Source organism: Equus caballus, chromosome 6 (assembly GCF_041296265.1).
Source record: "Equus caballus isolate H_3958 breed thoroughbred chromosome 6, TB-T2T, whole genome shotgun sequence".
In the NCBI taxonomy this organism is placed as follows: domain Eukaryota; kingdom Metazoa; phylum Chordata; class Mammalia; order Perissodactyla; family Equidae; genus Equus; species Equus caballus.
The window spans coordinates 74095449-74116911 of NC_091689.1; the positions used below are offsets into that span (position 1 = coordinate 74095449).

The 21463-nt window shown below is 40.0% G+C and overlaps 1 protein-coding gene across 18 annotated transcripts in view; it reads right to left on the minus strand.

Annotated features, from left to right (window-relative positions):
• Positions 1–8072, minus strand: part of YAF2 (YY1 associated factor 2) — a 77468-nt gene extending 69396 nt beyond the window's left edge. For 3 of the 18 annotated variants that reach the window (XR_011440035.1, XR_011440034.1, XR_011440036.1), the window contains exons 1-3: positions 7511–7733; positions 6962–7087; positions 4934–5311 (exon numbers count right to left, since the gene is read on the minus strand). Coding sequence is in view for 3 of the 18 variants with exons in the window: in XM_023643392.2 (XP_023499160.1) it covers positions 6962–7087; positions 7511–7536 (152 nt within the window). In the remaining 15 variants the exon portion in view is untranslated. Of the gene's footprint in view, positions 1–3901; positions 4036–4933; positions 5312–6961; positions 7088–7510 lie in introns of those variants that run through there. The other 15 variants (XR_011440033.1, XR_002808713.2, XM_023643381.2 and 12 more) reach the window with 13 other exon arrangements.
• Between the last annotated feature and the right edge of the window lie 13391 nt (positions 8073–21463).

The following is a 21463-nucleotide window of genomic DNA, read 5'->3' on the forward strand; positions in this document are numbered from 1 at the left end:
ATGTTCCAAAACTGAGAAGAAAATTGTATTTTCTACTTGCACATACATTGTTTTTTAAGTATGACAAAAAAATAAATATGATAATAGAATAATTATGTATAAGACGTGTGCTAAGTTATTTAAGAATGTGAATCTTCAAAATAACCACATATTGTGTTATAACATTACTGTTATAAAAATACTATTCCCATGTTTAAAGATAAAGAGACTAAGACTCAGACTCACTCATCTCAGTTACTAGTCTAACTGCAGAAACTCCTTTTAAATCAAATAACACAGCATCAAAATACAAAGCAAAACTGTAAAAATAAAATACATAATACTACTAAAACAACTAATATACACACCTACAAATTATGCAAAAAAGTCTGATGTTTTTACAAACATAATCTTAAAAGTTATTGGAAAAGCAATGCCACGTATCAAATAACAATAGTCAAATTTAAAGGTACATTAATTGAAAAAGTTTAAATGCCTACAATGTTCCAGGTACTTTACTAGCTGCTGGGGATACGAAAGTGAGTAACAGTCCCCACCTGGTAGGGCAGATAAACATCCAGACAGTTACACCACAATATGGTGATTGTCTAGGAATAATTATATATACATATACATAGACAGATGGATTGAATCATCATGATGGGGGGGGGGCGGTGCTGTAATCCGAGAGGGTTTCTCCTAGAAGGTTTCTTTTAGGAAGTACCATCTGATAAAAACACTGCAGTGCTGATGCAGCATAGGATTGGTTGGGATACACAGCAGGAAAGGAAGCTAGGAAGGTATTTAGGGATAGATTATTATGGCCTTGAATAACATGCTCAGGAGCCCGGCATTTATTCAGTAGTCACTGGAGAGGCCTCAATTTTCTTTTTTTAAATACAGGGACCAACATAATCACATAGGTCTCAAAAACCATACTGAAGATAATAATAGCAGCACTCTGGAAAAGAGACCAATTTGTCCAATAATTCATGAGAGAAATGATATGGGCTTCTAAACTACTATATAAATTGGAAAAAGGACAGACTTGAGAGACAATCCAGAGGAAGACTGGCCATGAGGAATGACAATGAGTTAGAATCAAAGTTGAGACAATGACAGCTTCTACCTTAGGTTCCAGAAAGTTTACGCCACATACAAAGTAAAGAATACAGAGAAGCAGCCAGGTTTGGGTAGGCAGAAACTGATTTCAGAAACATACAAGCAAAATTAGGAAAAAATAGTGTTAGAGGAGTCAAGTAAGAAGAATTTCAATTAAAAAAAAAAAGGGCTACCAACATCGAACACTGCAGAGGTGACGTGGAAAGAAGACTGAGATTAGGCCATGTGTTTAAGAACTAGGTCACTAGGTTATCAGAGAGATCTTACTCTACAAAGGACAAAGGAAAGGAAAAGAATGTCTGAAGTAAATCTGCTGTACATAGAAACCCAAGCTAGTAAAGCTCTATACCAGCAGTTCATTAACTTTTTGGTCTCAGGATCTCTTTACACTCTCAAAAGTTAAAAGAGCACTTGTTTATGTAGGTTTTACCTATCAAGAAATAAATTACTATATGAGAAACAAAAGCTGAGAAAAAATTTAAATATATATTAGTTCATTCTAAAAATAACAAAAGCACATCACAAGTTAACATAAATAACATGAAAAAAAACCCTGTATTTTCCAAAACAAAGATAATTTTGTGGGAAGAGTGGTACCTGTATATTTTTGCAAACCTCTAATATCTGACTTAATAGAAGACATCTGGATTGTCGTATCTACTTCTGTATTCAATTTGTTGCAATATGTTATTTTAGTTCAAGAAAATGAAAAAAATCTGGACTCCCACAAATATGTAGTTGAAAAAGAGAGGAGTATTTTAATAGCCTTTTCAGATAATTCTAGATATTCCCCTTTGATACTACATAAAAAAATAACACGTCGTTGTTTCTCAAAGGTTAGCTCAATGTGAAATCTGAAACCCCGTCAATGAAATGTTCATAGTGCTCCCTTAAAAATCCATTAGTTTATTTTGTACTTTGAATGGACTGGAAAGCTCTTAAGCTCATCTAGTTTTCAAAAATACTAATTTTTATTTGAAAGCTCTATTGTTATCATTGGCAACAAATACCATCAATTTTTTTCCTTGAAGCGACAGACTCAGTGTGTCCATTTTTGAGAAAATATCTGCTAAATATCCAAGTCTGAATAACCATAGTTTGCCAGACAATCCTTCAAGTAAAAATGATGTTCTATGAAAAAAGCAGCTAGTTCTGCTTGCAAGTCAAAAAACTATACAAACGCTCTCCCTAGAATCTCCCACTGTACTTTAGTATGCAAGAGAACTGCTTTACTGGTACTTGCCAGTTCATCAGACAGAATATTAAAAAAGACAGGAAACTTCCTAAAATTAGTAACTTTTCCTGTATCAGCAAGGATATTAAGTGAAACTGACGTTATTTTTACTGCATATGCATGACGGTGAAAATTACAATGAATGTAGCAATTTGGTGCCACTTCTTTGATTCATGCTAAGGAGCTAGCAGTTTTACCCACCACTGCCTCTGCACCATCACTGCAAGTGTCAACAAAGTGAAAAAGGCAAATAACACCTTAGTATGATTATGAAAATAGTTTGGACCTCACAGACTCCCTAAAAGGGTCTCCCGGACCCCCAGGGCTCCTCAGACCACACTTTGAAAACCACTACTCTAGACTATCCAAACGCGAATCACTTTCAAAATTTCTCTGTAGACAATGAGCCTGTGTGACTACGCTACCCCAAGATATGAGGAGGAAAACAAACAGATCAATCAACCTCCTGGAATAAGGAGTCTCTGAACAACAATTGTGTGGGAGCTGGAAAGGCTCCTCAGACAGGTAAGGAAGGCGCAGGGCCTCTGCATTTCTGAAAAATTGACTGACTTAGATGGTCCTCCATTTTTTCTCCCACTCCCACACCAAGAGTCTAGGAGAATCTGTGCCAAACCCCAAATGAGAAGATAGACAGCAAGCATGTTAAGACAACAATGATACTGAAAAGATTTTTATCAAATGATAACTGGTTTCTTCAAAATGTGAATTTTATAGTTTACTCCCATTTGATAGAAGCTGAAATAACTTATTCTTTTTACCAACAGTCAGATCCTAACCATAATACTGCGTTCAGTTACAAACATTATTTTTAAACGAGAAAATTTCACCTCTTCAGCTCACACACAAAGGAAAGATTTACTAATACTACTTCATGTAGAAAATTTGTTATAATTCAAAGTGTTTCTGATTTGACAACAAAATTATAAAATTTTACAGAATAAACAAAGAAACATCTAGTTTGCTAACCACTGTGTGTCCCGTATCTAGCTCAGCCCTTGTATAAAACAAGAGGTTTCAACAAATACTGCTAAATGTTGAAGTGGTTGAAATGAGATAAGAACGCAGGTCACCAGACTTTTAGTACAACACCTAGTGCTCTTTCTACTATGTGAGATCTTTTCCACAGTTCTCTAAAACAACATCTCTGAGAAACCTCAAGGAACTATCGCAATCTACCCTGAGAAAATGACATTATCTGTTACACTTGAGAGCCTACTATGGCCTAGGTGTTTTACAGGTTCTCATTTAGATTACAGTTCAAAACCAAAACAAATAGCTCTACCATTTACACTTTTAAATATCTACTACCTAAATTAAGCAGTAAAGTCTTTTCCATTCCGATATGAGGACATGGCAATAAGATACTAGTCTAACTCAATCATCATACATCGACTGCACCACCCTCACACACGCCATACTAAATATTTCATTTTCTCTGATGATTCAGAATGGTTCTTAATTTCTTAAAGTTTTTTAGGTTTATTTTTGAGACACTTACGGAACTTATAAAAACTTAAGCTATAAAGATAAAGGAGACTGTAGTACCTTTGATAATAATTTGTCACTGTAGCTTTTCCTTTTTTAAATTTTTCCTGTCAGTTTGACATTTATCATTGTTTCTCTCACAAAAGCACAATGTAGAAAACTTCAGGTACTTGAACTATCTAGTTATTTAGACTCTGGATAAAAAAAGAGAGTAATCAAACTTAAATTAATTAAGGCCAGCAAGGAAAAAGTTGAAATTCAATCATAGAAATGGCGTAAGTTTAAAGAATATAATTTAACAATTTAGGAATTGAAGCTACTTCAAATCATGTCTCATTGTGAAATACTGCTATGAATATAACCTCATTTCATTTCATACAGTTATTCTGCAGAAAACATGACCTAACAAGGATAAAGCCAAAGGAAATGGTCTCCTGTTGCAATATAAAGGATTTGAACCAGACAGTCTTTAAAGAAAATAAATTATCAGTAAATCCTTTAAAGGAAGACCATGGACTCCATCTTCTCTGGAGGTTTAAAAAGAAAAGATTTTTCAAATGTCTGGGATGGCTTAGACTTGGCTTCACATTTGGCGACCGAGACAGAATCAGTTCAAAGGTCAGTCTGACCCAAGGGATTCAAGTCCCGTTTGCTGGTCACGCAAAGTCATTAGCAAACTGCATCCTTCTGCTCTGCAGCTATCCAGCCCCTGCTTCGGTAATCGCCAACCTTACCCTTGAAATTACCCTAACCGCTAATTAACATGTCAGTTGTAGAGAATTATTTCTTCCAACTACTGAAAATTTTGCTTCTCAATGGTGTTCTGCAGTCCTTTAATTCTGTTTTTCTAACCTTACCACAGAGGGAAATATTTTGTGGTGCAATCAATAACTGCCCTATTAATAATGCCCTGTTCCATTGTTCTTTCCAAACATGGATTCCACTCTGAATTTCAGAAACAGTGGTAGGAAAATAACAGATAACAGAGAAATTAGAGCTCCTAGGTTTAACTTAGGGCCAAAATCAAAAGAGAAGAGACAATTCAGAGAGAGGAAGGAAGAAGCTGAGAGGGTCGTAGTGTAGAACACTTACTTTTAGGAACAGAGTGTCCCTTAGACTTCTGGTGAGTTGCCCAGAGCCTCTTCAGTTTCAATCCAAATGACAATGCTTCTCTGAGTCCTCCTCAAGTAATGTTTCCACCACTAAAAATTGGATCTACAAGAGCTCAGATGTACTGGTAAAAAATGTCAGGGGCCCCCATGCGGGCCTCAAGCCTCTTTTAAACTAGGCCCACTTCTCTGTCCTGGGCCAACTCCCCTGTGCACTATATTCCTTCTTCTTCCAGGTGCCAGGTATTCGGCCTGTTTCTTCTCTTCTGAGCTGCCACCACCTACTCTATTTCTCAGGGTTCCTCTAACCCCAAGACTGGCTGTGGAGGAGGACACCAGCTTCCCCCCTTCCTTGCTGTCCCTGCAAATAAACATATAGGCTCTTCTAGTTTCAGTATTTTTCTAATGGCTACAAGAAAATAGAGAGGGAACAACAAAAAGCAACAATATCGTACCAGAGATTAAGATTATAATAACTGTCTCCACTTTAAAGTTCCTGCCACCAAAAACCAAATTTTCTAAAACGTATTTATTGAGTATTTAAAAAAGTACAAAGTACTAACATAGATATACAAATATAATCTAAAACCAATGGAACCTTATATAGACATAAAGATTTAAAGATACTCTGCTTTTCAAAATACTTAAATCACGGGTCCAAAAATAATTACCATATTCATTTTACCAAAGAGGTACTTTTTTCTCTTTAAAATGTTCGGTTATATTCCCTTGAATTTAGTAGATGTCTGAAAGTTTGCTTTTTAAAGGTTTTCATGAAAAATGTTCAATATATTTTATCCAATGTATATGAGAATTAATATACAAAAAGCATATTATGATTTACAAAAAGACAAGTGTGTCAAAAGCAGCTAGCTTCACTAAGTGAATCCTAAAATTTTAAGGTATTACCAACCATTTCTGTCTCTAAATATTAAAAATTTAATAAAATGCTGTAAATGGTGTTTAAAAACCTGGATATCTCATTTTTAGAAATCTAACTTCTACTGAATATATAAACCTAACGTCAATATTGTGTAGGCCTTTTTTAAAACAACAGTAAGTCACATTAGTATACTTATACTCTCATGATAATTTATTTTCTAACAGACTGTAACATTCAAAACACATGTTATGTAAATATTAGACTATAAGTCACAGGATTATAATGAATTAATTCAAAGGCTACATTCCTTTAAAGGCAAAGGAACTCAGTAACTAAGTGCCAGCAGATCAAAAATGTCACTGACTTTGAATTTCCTGGATGATTTTCCTTATCCACTTAATTCACTTAAGCGGTTTTTTAGAAGACTGACTTATTACACTGTAAGATCACAATAAAATAAAGACTAAAAATAGGCAGAGATCATTTTATCTCATTTGTATAGTCTAACAGATTGCCATTTAATCAAACTAAAGATATTCAGATATTTGCAGTAAAAATGTGTCTCTGCGACTGGGCTCACCTCCAACTACTTATTATAACCTATTAGAGAACTCGAATAAAAACACTAAACAAAACCTTGATCTGACCCTTCCAGACCTCTGTATAAAAAAGGAAGTTTAACCTATTGTGTATTCTATAATCAGATACTTTTTCTTGAGGAACGAAATTAAATTACATCTTTTGCTCCTAAAGAGGGTTTCATGATTTTTCTTTGATTCCTACACACTAACACAATAATGCAGCCAACATTATAATATCCGGAATGGTGGGGGGGGGGGGGGGGCTGCATTACACCCAGCGATACGAATTCAATCGCAGTAGCTAATGCCTCCCTTAAATAATTTATTCTCTTGGCAGCAAAAAACGTGACAGCCTCTTCAATTACCCCTCACCGCAAACCATCGCTTGGGTCGTGATCAATCTGACCCAGCGCCTACCGCCGCCACCACCTCCGTCTCGCCTCCTCCCGCCGGGTCTGCGAGGGTCGCGGGAGGGGGCGGCGGCCGCAGGGCGTCCTCCGTGCCGCGACCCGGCGGCCGGCGGCGCGCGGGCAGGCCCGGGACTCACCGGGTGGAGGTGCCCTTCCGCACATCGCACATCATGCACTTGAAGGCCTCGGCGCTGTTCCGGAAGGTGCAGACGCTACAGTCCCAGTACCCCTCATCCGACGACGGCTTCGGCTGCCGCTTCGGCCTGCAGGACACAACGGACACGACGCGCCGCGGGGTCACCAGCAGGCCGCGCCCGGGCCCCGCGGCCACCCCGCCCCGCCCCCCGCCCCAATTCCGCGCCCCCCGCCCCGCGGGCCCCGGCGCGCCGCGCTCCGGCCCCGAGCGGGAGGGAGTCAGGAAGGGGGAGGGAGCGAGCGCGGCCGCAGTCGCCGCCGCCGCCGCCGCCGCCGCTCTGACACCGCGGGCTGCCGCTCCGGCCGCCGCCATCGCGTCTCCATTGTGGGGCGACCGGCGCCGGCCCCTCACGCGGCAGCACTCGCGCCGCGGCGGCGCCGCCCCCGTTCTCGCCCCGCTGCCCGGGCAGCGAGCTGGGCGGCTGCCCGAAGCCGGGCCCGGGGGCCCTGCCGCCGGCGCAGTCCGGGCCCGGGGGCCCGGGCGCTGTTACCTGGTGGGGCTCTTCTTGTCTCCCATGGCTTGGCTACCAACGCACGCCGAGACTCGTCGCTGCGGCCGCTCTGTTTGTCAATAAGGAGGATAATAAGCCGGGCGGAAGCGGGCGGGGGAGGTAGGAGGGAGGGGGCGGGGAAGGCCGCACCGCGAGCTCGGGAGCCGCCGCCGGAGCCCACGCAGCCTCCAGCTGTCGGGGAAACTCCTGCCTGCGCGCACGTGACCCGCGCCCGCCAATCAGCGGCCGCGCCGGAGACTTCAAACGCGGCCAGCGCGGCCCTGCACCCGCGGCAAGTTGGCGGGCGGGGGTGGCGGCTGCGGCCGGGGGCGCCGGCGTCGCCTCGCCGCCTGGTCCTCCCGGGTGGCGGGGGCCGGCGGGGGTGCCACGCGCTCCGGAGCCCCTCTGGCGGGGAAGCGGTTGTCCTGCCGGCCGGCGGGGGATGCTCCGTCATCCCGCACGAAGCCTGGTCCAAGGTGGGGCGGGCGTTCGGAGGTCAGCCCAGCTCGTGATGAGAGAGCACGGCCGCGCTCCCCAGGTAGACCGCTCGCCCGGCCTCGCTGTCCTTGGCCGCTCAGGCCTGGCCCTGAAGGGTACCTGGGGGAGGTGGGAATCATCAGTGCTATGTGTTTTAAGACACTGTCTGGTTTTACGCACACAAATGCTCTATCAGGTACAGACTGTCGCTCTTAATTCAGAGAAAACGAAACCAAGGCTCAAGAAAGGTTAGGTGACTTCCTCTATATTACATAATTAGAAAATGACAAAGCCAGGATCTAACCCTGGTTGAATTCCAAGTGCGCTCTTTTGGCCTCCCAGACATCTACGGTAACTACTTAAAAAATAAAAAGTTAACTTCACACCTGTTAGAATGGCTGTTATCAAAAAGATAAGAAATAGCAAGTGCTAGGGACCACGTGGAGAAAACGGAGCCCTTGTATACTGTTGGTGGGAATGTAAATTGGTGCAGCTATTATGGAAAATGGTATGGAGTTTCCTCAAAAAATTAAAAATAATAGTATTAAAATATTGAAAATAATAATAAATATCCAGCAATTCCACTTTTGGGTATTTATCTGAAGAAAACAAAAACACTAACTCGAAAAGATATTTGCACCCCCATGTTTATTGCAGCATCATTTTGCAATAGACAATACATGGAAACAACTTCAGTATCCACTGACGGAGGAAAGGATAAGGAAAATTTGGCATATGTATACAGTGGAATGTTATTCAGCCATAAAAAAGAATGGAATCTTGCCACTTGCGACAACATGGATGGACCTGAGGACGTTATGCTAAGTGAAATAAGAGAAAAATAAATACCATATGATCTCACTTGTGGAATCTAAAACAAAACCAAAAAACCAGGCCCATAGAAACAGAGAACAAACTGGTGATTACCAGAGGTGTGGGGAAGGGGCGAAATGGGTGAAGGGAGTCAAAGGTGCAAACTTCCAGTTATAAAATAGATAAGTCTAGGGGATGTAATATACAGCATAGTGACTATAGTCAATAATACTGTATTGCATACTTGAAAGTTGCTAAGAGTAAATCTGAAAAGTTTTTATCACAAGGAAAATATTCTTAACTGTATGGGACAGATGTTAGCTAGGCTTATTGTGGTGATCATTTAGCAATATATACAAATACCAAATCATTATGTTGTACATCTGAAACTAATATAATGCTGTATGCCAATTATACTTTGAGGTATAATTGCCCTTGTTTAAAATAACAAGTTTGCTTGTACCCAGAACAATGTCTGTTGACTAAGAAAAGAACAGCTTTCTCCCAGGTGTAATTACCTCAACACTGGATGCCCTCATCTTGTACTGACTCTAGAAACAGCCATCTGACTAGGCTCTGAAGCTCCAGCCCCACGTCCCCAATCTATTCAGTTATCCACAACCGGATTAATGATAAAACACTGGTAACATTGTGCCACCACTCTGATCAAGAACTTTGCTAAGGCTCTCAGACTCCTTAGCCTGGTATTCAAAGACTTCCAGACTTTCTCCCCACCTCCCCAACTCACTCCTCATCAGAAAAGCTGCCTCCTAGCAAGACTGCAGATGAAACTCATTCCTTCCCTTTCCAAAACCCTTCCTTCGTGCACAGGGCTTATATTTTCCTCTTGTGTCTGCCTGTACTGTCTCTACCCACCTTTCTAGGTTCACAGCAAGTTCAAATTTCTGTAAAATAATCTTATAGCTAAAAGGATCTTAATGTACTGCAAAAGAAATAGTAGAGTCAGAAGTCCAGGGTTCTCAGCTTACTTTCCTGTTCCTTTACTGATGGACCTTGGAAATTGTGCTTAATTTCTGTAATTCTCAGCTTATTCATTGGCAAAATGAATTTTTTTTTTTTGAGAAATATTAGCCCTGAGCTAACTACTACCAATCCTCCTCTTTTTGCTGAGGAAGACTGGCCCTGAGCTAACATCCATGCCCATCTTCCTCTACTTTATATGTGGGACGCCTACCACAGCATGGCTTTTGCCAAGTGGTGGCATGTCCGGACCCAGGATGTGAACCGGCGAACCCCGGGCCACTGAGAAGCGGAACGTACGAACTTCACTGCTGTGCCACCAGGCCAGCCTCATGAAATCTATTTTGATGAGGCTGTGGATTAATAATAAAATAACTAACATTTTTAGTACTATGTGCCAGGCACTTTGTAATCTCTTTACACAAATGCATAGTTTAGAGGACTCAAAGTACTATGCAAATAGTCTCATCAACTAGCCTATGGCTTCATTTGAAACACAAGGAACTTAGAGCCCTGGTTAAATGGTTTTTCTTTAATGAACAGGCCAAGATTAGAGCTCAGATATCCTATTAGTCTTTCACCAAGCCATGCTTTCTGATTCGAATCACCTCAATTTACAGGCTCTCTGACCTCACTGCACCATTTGTACTTTTGGCAAGTGTCACTTGTCAAGACTCAGACTTTGATTCAGCAACCGGGAAACCATGAGGAATGTGATTGAGAAAAGCATACAAGAAGAGATCTTCGGCCTAGTTTTCAATCTCCGAGTAATGCGACGGGTAAACTTAGGTAAGTCGCTTCCTTTTTCCCATCTGTAAAATACAGGAGTTAAAACTATTATCTCAACTAAGGTCCCTTCCCAGTCTAAGGCACTGTGATATTTTTAAATTCTTCATCTGGACGGATCATCATGGAGACTGACAAGAACTGGTCTACTTGCAAGAGTGATGGTAACAATGTACTTTTTTTTTCCTGAGGAAGATTAGCCCTGAGCTAACACCGGTGCCCATCTTCCTCTACTTTATATGTGAGACACGTACCACAGCATGGCTTGCCAAGCAGTGCCACATCTGCATGTGGGATCTGAACCTGGAACCCCAGGGCGCTGAAGCGGAACTCGAGAACTTAACTGCTGTGCCACTGGGCGGGCCTGGCAACAATGTATTTTTAAAGCAGAAGAGGGGCTGGCCCTGTGGCCGAGTGGTTAAGTTAGCATGCTCTGCTCCAGCGGCCCAGGGTTTCGCCAGTTCGAATCCTGGGCACGGACATGGCACCGCTCATCATCCCATGTGCCACAGCTAGAAGGACCCACAACCAAAAATACATGGCTATGTACCGGGGGGCTTTGGGAGAAAAAGAAAAAAATAATAAAATCTTTAAAGCAGAAGAAAAACAAATCAAGCTCTCTAAAAATCCCCAATGCTGCAAATCACCATTTTGCTACAATATCACCTCCACCACTAGAAAGTAGACTCTGCCTCTGAATCATAAACTCAGGAAGGGCAAGAACTTTTATTCACCGTCTTCATCACTGCGTCTCCAGCCCCTAGAATTGTCTGACACATAGTAGGCACTCAATAAATAATCTGAGGATGAATACATTCACTTGTGTCACAACTCTTGAATGAGGTATTTTTTCATAACATGATTTACAGCCTATTAAACCATATTGCGTGCAATGGGTGGTCAGTAAATGCTGAAATTTACAAGCCTTCAAACTAAACTGTACAATTCTGCAAAAGTTCTTGTAGATGAACCAGGAACCCAGTTTCCTTGGAACACAAAAACACATGCTCTTGCACTATACCAACTGCTTCCTATTTATTGGCGCTTCCCTTAGAAGAGCCCCTTCCCGTACTAGGCTTCCATGGAGACAGTAATACAATAACTGCTCCTCTTACTTCACCGGGAAAGTCACACCTTTTCCCTAAAGTGTTTCCTACTAATCTGGAAGAGTGGCCGGTGGAGAAGGGAAAGATCCTCATCACTAGAGTGGGCCAGGTTCTTAACCATTCAGCTGTCTTTTCAATACAGTAACAGAGTTCAATACTTTAGATGTGCAATTCACCACGGTCACTTGTAAAATGACACAAGCACTTTAACAATAGTTTTAACAATTTAACAATGAAGTGTTGAAGTTTTCTAAAATTAAAATAAATAAAAATTAAAATAATCCCAAGGTCATTGATATAATAATATTCGTCTCCATTCTAATATGCTTCCTAAAATGGCAGAGACTGGAGGAGTTACTGAAACTGTGTATGGAATCCTGTGCACTGGTGCACAGTAATGTGTTCTCAGTTGAGGTAGATAAAATGATTGAGAGGCCCTGTCTTAGATCAAGATACTGACCTGAGGATCCCAGAGACCCCAGGCTGTTCTGATAAGTCCTGGGTTTATATCAATAAGGCAAACACAACAATAATAAAAACTATATATTAAAGTTTTGTACATAGTTATTAGACAACAGGAGCCAAAACATGGAATCAGGAGTGCCATTTTGTATATCACCTGGAATGTGAGAGAAAATGATATAACTGAGGGGTAAATGAGCTACAAACCTTCCCTGAGAGGACTCAAAATGAAGGGTAATGATAATAAGCTACAATTGTAAAAACAATCAGATTTTAAAAGATTAATTGTTTTGGTTTTTGTTTAGGTGGTTGGTGTTTTGTTTGTTTTCGTGAAATGGAGATACCTTTACTGATTTAGTTGGTTATAAAAGTTGTATGTTACCCTTGTATTAGTTTCTAGGGTGCCAAAACAAAATACCACAGACTGGGTGCTTTAAACAACAGAAATTTATTTTCTCACACTTCTGGAGGCTAGAGTCTGAGATTAAGGTGTCCGCAGGGTTGGTTTCTTCAGAGGCCTTTCACCTTGGCTTATAGATGGCTGCCTTCTCCCTGTGTCTTCACATGTCTTCCTTCTGTGTCTGTCTGTGTCTTCATCTCTTCTTATAGGACATCAGTCATATTGGATTATGGCCTACCCTCATGACCTCATTTTATCTTAATTTCCTCTTTGTAGACCCTGTCTCCAAATACAGTCACATTCTCAGGTACTAGGGTTTAGGACTTCAACATGAATTTTGGGGGTGGGGGGGCACAATTGAGCCTGTAACACCAGTGTTTAAGCAGTTCAGCAAATATTTTTTTAATTAACACATCCAGCATATTTTTGTAACATTACAAGTACAGGGTCACAATTCTCATTTGAAATCCTTAAGGCTGGATGTGTTTCATAAGTAAGATGTTTTGGGATTTTCAAAAGGCAATATGGTACAAATACTACATAATTACCTAACCCGCCAGGTGGGTTCTGAAATAGTGCCCCATAATCAAATGCATTAATATTTCTATAAAACATATAAATATTCATACTATGTGGGAAAGAAAGTCTGTAAATCACCTCATAGCAGTTCTCCTTAGGTTTTATTGCTAAATGATACAGGTCAGGTAAAATATGAAAATGCTTTCAACTTTTAGTGCTTTTTGGTTTTTTTGTTGTTGTTTTTTAAAGATTGGTACCTGAGCTAACAACTGTTGCCAATCTTCTTGTTTTTTTCTTTTCTGCTTTTTCTCCCCAAATCCCCCCAGTATATAGCTGTATATTTTAGTTGTGGGTCCTTCTAGTTGTGGCATGTGGGACGCCGCCTCAGCATGGCCTGATGAGTGGTGCCATGTCCGCGCCCAGGATCCGAACCAGTGAAACCCTGGGCTACCGAAGTGCAGCACTTGAACTTAACCACTCTGCCACAGGGCTGGCCCCAGTGTGCGTTTTTGGATTACAGGATTGTGGAAAAAGGATTGTACATCTGTAAGAATTTGAGGACAAATTAAGATTGAAAAGATTAAGATTAAAAACATCTATCCTTTTTTTTTTTAAAGATTTAATTGTTTTCCTTTTTCTCCCCAAGGCCCCCTGGTACATAGTTGTATATTATTTGTTGTGGGTCCTTCTAGTTGTGGCATGTGGGACGCTGCCTCAGTGTGGTTTGATGAGCAGTGCCATGTCTGCCCCCAGGATTCGAACCAACGAAACACTGGGCCGCCTGCAGCGGAGCGTGCAAACTTAACCACTCGGCCACGGGGCCAGCCCCTAAAAGCATCTATACTTTTTGACACAGCAATTCCCCTTTGGGGAACATATCCTAAGGATGCAACCTGAAGTGCATAAAATGCCTTTACACAGACAGTCATTGAAGCTATTTTAATAAACATTGAAAATAACATGAGTGCCCATCAGAAGAGGAATAGTTAAATAAATTATGATCTAACCAAAGGATTGGATTTTAAGCAGTCATTAAAAACAATGTTGAGGATTTGAATAGATAGTTTTCCAGAGAAGGCATACAGATGGCCAACAGATATGTGAGAAGATGCTCAGTATCACTAATCCTCAGGGAAATGCAAATCATACCACAATGAGATATCACCTCACATCTGTTAGAATGGCTGTTGTCAAAAAGACAAGAGATAGCAAGTGTTGGTGAGGATGTGGAGAAAAGGGAACGCTTGTACATGGTTGGTGGGAATGTAAATTGGTACAGCCACTATGAAAAACAGTATGGAGGTTCCTCAAAAAATTAAAAATAGAATACCATATGATCCAGCAATTCTACTTCTGAATATTTATCTGAAGAAAACAAAAACACTAACTCGAAAAGACATGTGAATCCTCATATTCATTGCAGTATTATTTACAATCGCCAAGATATGCAAACAACCTAAATGTCCATTGAAGGATGAACGGGTAAAGGAAATTTGGTGTATATATATACAATGGAATATTATTCATCCATTAAAAAAATGAAATATTGTCATTTGCAACAACATGAATGGACCTTGAGGGCATGATGCTAAGTGAAATAAGTCAGACAGAGAAAGACAAATAGCATTTGATCTCACTTATATGTAGAATCTAAAAAAACCTCACTAACCGACTCATGGTTGCCAGAGGCAGGGTGGGTAAAAGGAACCAAAAGGTACAAACTTCCAGTTTTAAAATAGATAAGTCATGGGGATATAATATACAGCATGGCAACTATAGTTAATAATACTGTATTGCATATTTGAAAGTTGCTAAGAGAGTAGATCTTAAAAGTTCTAACAAGAAAAATAATTCTATAACTATGTATAGTGATAAATATTAACTAGACTTATTGTGGTGATCATTTTGTAATGTTTTCAAGTATTGAATCATTATGTTGTACATCAGAAACTAATATAATGTATGTCAATTAAACCTCAATAAAAAAATAAAATGGCATTGACTCAAAAATAAATAAATGTACAGTAAGTATTGTTTGTTCTGTGTATCATCTTTCCTTTACATTCTCTTTTGCTTTCTTGCCCAGATAAATAAAAAACAAAACAAAAAACTATATTGATGAAGAATTTGTAACAAGAGGCAATGCCTATGTTGTAATGTTAAGTGAAAAATGCAGAATACAAAATTGAATGTACAGTCATGCACCACATAATGACATTCTGGTCAATAATGGACTGCATATATTATGGTGGTCCCATAAGATTGGTACCATATAGCTCAGGTGTGTAGTAGGCTAGACCATCTAGGTTTGTGTAAGTACTGTTAGGGAGGAAGAAATTTTCCTCTGTGTTCTACATTCTTCTGGCTGGTCTAAGAATTAAATTGACATGAGACAGATTAGCAGGAGAAAAACAAACTAAAGTTTAATAACACGTATATGTGGATGAAACCCAGGAAAACTGAGTTCTTGCTAAAATCGCCAAAGCCTTCACCTTAAATACTATCCTCAGCTAAAGATAAAAGATGATGTTGGGGGTGAGCATAGTCATGAATTTCAAAGGGAAGGAAGGCAATTCACAGGTAGGTGAAAAAGAGCAAACTTTTGGAAAACAAGTGTTTGGCCACACAGAAACAGAAGAACACAGAGGAGAGCCCATTAGGCTTTTCTAGGTTCCTCCCTGTCTACCACCTCGTTCATGTTATGCTAATGTGACTGCTTGCTTCCTAAGACAGGTTTTTTTAATCTGAATTCTTTTAGACAGTTAAGGGGGAGGTAACAAAAAAAAACCTTTGTCTTTTATTTCTTAAAAATAATCAGCCTACAATATAGCCTCGTGTTAAAGAGACACATTTGGGGATGGCAAATTTTGTTTCCCTTCAGGACACTTCCATGATGTTCACACAAGGACGAAATCACCTAACAACGCATTTCTCAGAACGTGTCCCCGTCCTTAATTGACGCAGACTGTACAATAAGGACTAAACTACAGAAGAAGATCAGAAGGAAGCATACCAAAATATTAAGGGTGGCTTGTCAGTCTCTCAGTTTAATTTCACATGGTATATCCCTTTTTCTACAGTCAGCTCCTGCCTTCTGTTCTCTCTACTCTCCAACCCCCTCTCTTCCTATACCCTACCCCTTTCTAGTAGTTCTCTATTTCATCCCTTGGTCTGGCCTTAACTAATGGTCCCACCAGTCAGGACTCCATTCCTCCTGCATTTCCTTTTTACTCCAAACAGCCCAGCACTAGCTTCAGGGTAGATTTCCATTTCTACACGTTGGCTCTCATCTGCCTCCCCCAAATCCAGGAAGTAATGTTATGAGGACACAAACATGCATTAATAAAGGATGACCTTGAACAGGGAGTTGGAAGACGTTTCAAGGCTTTAACTGACACCTTGGAAGAGGAGCCACTAGCCGACGAGTGTTGGTGTCTCTCACCGGGTCATGTGAAGCTGGTTCTGCTAATGCTAGAAAAACTGTGAACTGGATTCAGCTTCTACCAAAGAAAGGAACTGCTGCTGCTGGGATAATGCTCAGAGGAGCAGAAAGTGGACTGCAAGACAACAAAAAGGCAACAAGAAGCTGACAGAAAAGAAGCAAGTCCGTTTTTCCTCCTCCTGCCTTTCAGTCTCCTCCCGGCACACTTACTGGCAGAGCCAGCTGAAGCCAGCTAACAAAGCCAAAATGTGGTCCCAGAGTAGAGTGCAGTACCAGCTCCAACATCACAAAATGAATATAGTGTAGAGTAGTAACAAGTATAGGGTTTGGGATTGACAGATAATGACCAAATAATTGCCACAGTGACCCCTTTGACTACTCAGCATCCACATGAACCCTTCTACACATATTTGAACGTCTGTAGAATAACATGACATCTCTCTAGATGATGCAACTCTGCCTCTAGATGCAACTGTCCTGTGTACAAAGACGTCCTCACCCTCTCCTGAAAAGGAGGAGACACAATGCCCCAACTGAGTCATTGTATCCACTTCTGGGAGTCAATCACATCATCCCTCTCTGCTATTTTAGTTACCCCTTAAATTTAGTCACAGTCTTATCTGATTTTCTGTTACCTAAAAACTAAATTTTAGAGTTAACCTCCTATAAAACTTGTATTGAGTAACAAGAGGAGAAAGAGAAAGAAGCAAACTTCATATTTACAAAGGCATACATAGACATAAAAAGACAATAAAGAAAATATATAGATAGCTGCTACAATCCTCATTTCTATAACTGGTCGTGAAGCCATATAACTTTTTATAACCTATTTCCACTAACCATCTTGCATTCTATTTTTCCTTTTTCCTCAGTGAAGCACTTAGCTAGTCTAAGTTCTTTACCTGGTGAGGTGATGCACACCTTCATTCCTGAATGCTCAATGGTCCTGCCTTGATTTGGTTGCTGAAATTTCCATTAACTTTTACCATTGGACATTGAAGTACTAAGAGGTGCTCTCAAGAGTATCCTGGATTGAGGACATAGTCCTTCCTACCTAAAGGAAGCAACCCAATTTTCCCTTTGTAAACAGGATCAATCTCCCCATCCAATAAAGCAACTCCCTTATTTATCTGTTGGTTTAGTGGCATGAGGAACACTAAATGTCCAACTGGCAGTTTCATCTTCCAATTCAATAGAAGAACCATCCATTATTGTGGCCCCTCATGGAAGCATTCCTACCCTAGGAATCAAGAGCTGCAGATCAGTAGAGTTCAATGTTATGGGAATAGAAAGCACAAATTCTGCAAGCAAGTTTTTAGGTATACTAGTGAGAAGAGCCATCCCACATCCATATCTTGATTCCTGTATGTATTCTGGCTATGTAGAAGACACCATCACATATTGGTCTCTGATTCAAAGCACAAGCTGCATCTTGTAAGACAGCACCACATTTTCTCAGCATATTGTCTCCAAACTGACTAAGTCTTGAGTAAGCCATCCCACTGTTGTATTAGGCCAGGTCCTTCTGGGTGATGGAATATGTGGTGTGACCAGTGAATTTCACAGGCATGAGCCCATTGCTACATTTCTTTTACTGTGAAATGAGTTCCTTAATCAGAAGCAATGTTGTACAGAATATAATGAAAATGGATAAGGCATTTTATGAGTCCATGGAGGATGGTGCCAGCAGAAACATTATAGGCAGGGAAGGCAAATCCATATCCAAAATATGTGTCTATCCCGGTGAAAAGATCTCTGGCCCTTTCCATGAGGGAAGTGGTCCAATATAATCAACCAATCACTAAGTGGCTGACTTGTTCCTTCGAGGAAGGGTGCCAAATAGGAGACTCAGTGTTGATCTGTGCTCTCGGCTATTTAGGTACTCAGCAGTAACAGTGTAGCAGGCTACAAGGTCAGCTTTGGTGAGAAGATATTGCTGAGTCCATGTGGAGCCTCCATTCCAGACAACATGTCCACTTTTGTACATGAGTCCATTGAGAAAGCACTAGGGTGGCTGGGGACTGTGGCTGACAGACATCAAGAAAGCATCATTTTTTCCACCCAATTATTGAACACCTCCTCATCGGATACTGCCTTTTGGTGAGTATTCACATGGAACACAAATATCTTCACACTCTGTGTCCATTCTGAGAGGTCCATCCACATACCTCTTTCCCCAGACTTTCTTGTATCAATCTTCCGATCTTGTCCTCTCCAAGTCCCTGACCACCCAGCCCAAATGTTAGCGAGTGCCCATGAATCACTGCAGATCCTTACTTATGATCATGTTTCAATCCGGACAAGGTGGACAATCAAATGTGTTGCTCTAAATTATACTTGTTAGAAGAAGTTCCCTCCACTAATGCCCTTCAGGGCCACCTCTCATTGGGACTGTAATGATGCAATGTCCTCCTCTCATTGGTGCCAGTATGTCATGCAGAACCATTTATAAACAAGCCCTAGGTTTTCCTCCTTAATTAACCAGTTGTAATAAAGTCCTTGTAAGGCCATAGATGTGGACTGAGGGAGAGAAGAGTCACAGTTGAAGGACTCCATACAGTTACTCATGTCTTCCATTTCTGCTCAAATTCAATATCTTATGTACCATTTCTACTTGATGATAAATTGCTGCCATGCACACCCAAGCATATGGCTTGGTGGTCCAGATAGCACTCATTTCATAAAGGGAAGCTCAGTTGGTATGGTCACTTGATGTCCCATGGTTAGGCATTCTGTCCCTACCCCGGGCTAAATAGCAAGACAGAAGCCATTCTCAAAAGGAGGATAATTATCTCTAGAAGAGGGTATGGATTTGCTCTAAAGCCCTAGAAGTCTGCACTGTGATTTCCCTTTGGTGCAAAGGATATCTGCTTACTATGTAATAGAGTGAATATATGTACACTATTTGAGTAGTAAATATCATCATTCTCACAGATAATTTTATTTTCTTGTTAGAAATATTTTTGTTAAAAATATGTTCTATGATCTGCTGGTCTTCTTCAGTATTCCTCAGAATTTGGTTTCTATTATTCCCATCATTTTATGTTCATTTTTCCTTCACTTTCCTATTTTTTTCCCTTATATTTTCCTTCTTATTTTCTAAAGATATTGCCTTTTCAATTGATCTTTCCAAGTTTTCCTCTTTTCTTTCAGTTTTTTATTTGACACTCTTACATTCTTCTCCTTTGGTTTCCTATTCTTCTTTCTCATCTCCACTTTTATCTCTGTATTTTCTTACTATTTAATTTCTACTAATTCTTATTAGTACCATTTTCAGTTTTTAACACATGCTCCTGAGACAAGATTTTTATATTTATCCTTGTAGAGCTTCTAGGATTCCAATGGAAAAAGCTTACACAGTATATGAGAAATATTTAATACAGTATGGTTGGATTAACTGTTGAGAAGTTCAAAGTTATGTTTGATGTCCCTAGAAATCAGATAGGGTCCCAAAATGAAACAACTTTTTGTTCTGTGCAGTCACACTCCATCACTAACTCTACTGAGTGCCCTTCAAATCTGCATCTTTAGATATTACAGTGCAGGAAGAACAACTCCGTGTACGTATCTCACAGGCAAGTAAGTTGATGGTGTTGTGTTTATTATAAAAAGGAGCATGTTAATAAACCCCGCAGTTGTAAAGGTTCATCCCCAATCATATATTAAGTCATTTTATGTTTCCAGTACAAAATATAAATACTGTAGCTATACTTAGAACCCCTAGTAAAGTCAAATATCTTTTAAACATTTTTATATTAATATGTTTGACCCAGAGAAATCTACTGTAATGCATCTGAAAAATTTATAAGTACCCAAAGTCTTTCTGCCAATAGCGGAAAGACAGCTGTGATGTCAACTTTCTCAGTAATGAAAATAATATTTCTGAGACATAATCTTGAAGACAGATATGTAAGGAGAAATTTCAATCATGTTGTCATATATATCTTCAAAAGAATATGATTGAACTAGCATGAGTTTTTGCAGTAATATAAATAAAACTCCAGCAATTCCTACAAGGATTTCTTGCAGCAAACACATTGCCATTTAAATAATGCATTTCATTAGTATATTATATTCTGGAAGCAAATACATCTTATATCAGTAATATACTTAACATATTTTACCTGCTATATATTACTTGACTGTCTCAGAATAAATATATTTTAAAATTTTAGTATGAATAAATTTTGGCAATAAGCAAAACAAAACCGTTTGCTTAACCAGTGGTTAAGGGCATTATCTATAGCCAGATTGCCTGGATTCAGTCTGGCTCTGAAACTTACTGGCTGTGTTACTGTGGGCAAATTACTTAACCTGTGCCTCAGCTTTCACATCTATGAAATGGGGTTAATAATTGTACGTATTTATGGGATTACTGAGGGTTAAACAAGTTAATATTTGTAAAGCCCTTAGAAACAATACTTAGCACTTATAAGTAATATCAAAGACTTAGCTCTTTTTCTGAGGTAGCTCAACAGAATGGCTAGAGCTGGACTGACAGTTTCTAATCCCAGCTCTACAACTTACTACCTGCACAACACAGGACAAATTATTTAACCTTTTTATACCTCAGTTTCCTCACCTATAAAATGGAAGTGATAATAATACCAGCCTCAAAGAATTATTGTGGGTTGATATACATAAAATAGTGTGGCTGGTACACAGTAAGCTCTATACAAACATTTGTTTTTACCGGCAGCCCTTGCTCACCCTGAATGCCAAAGAGGCTTGACAGCCCTAACAGCTTAGTGGAATTTTTAGGTAGCCCATCCTCCCCGGATTCACTGAATACTCCTATGGGGTAGCCAGGCCAACCACCACGATTCCTTCTGCCCAGGGTTCCCTGTGCCCTTCCAGGCAACTAGAAGTTTACCGATAGTTACAATTATATATATATATATATATATATATATATATATACATATATATATATATATACACATATATATTTAAACATTGGCACCTGA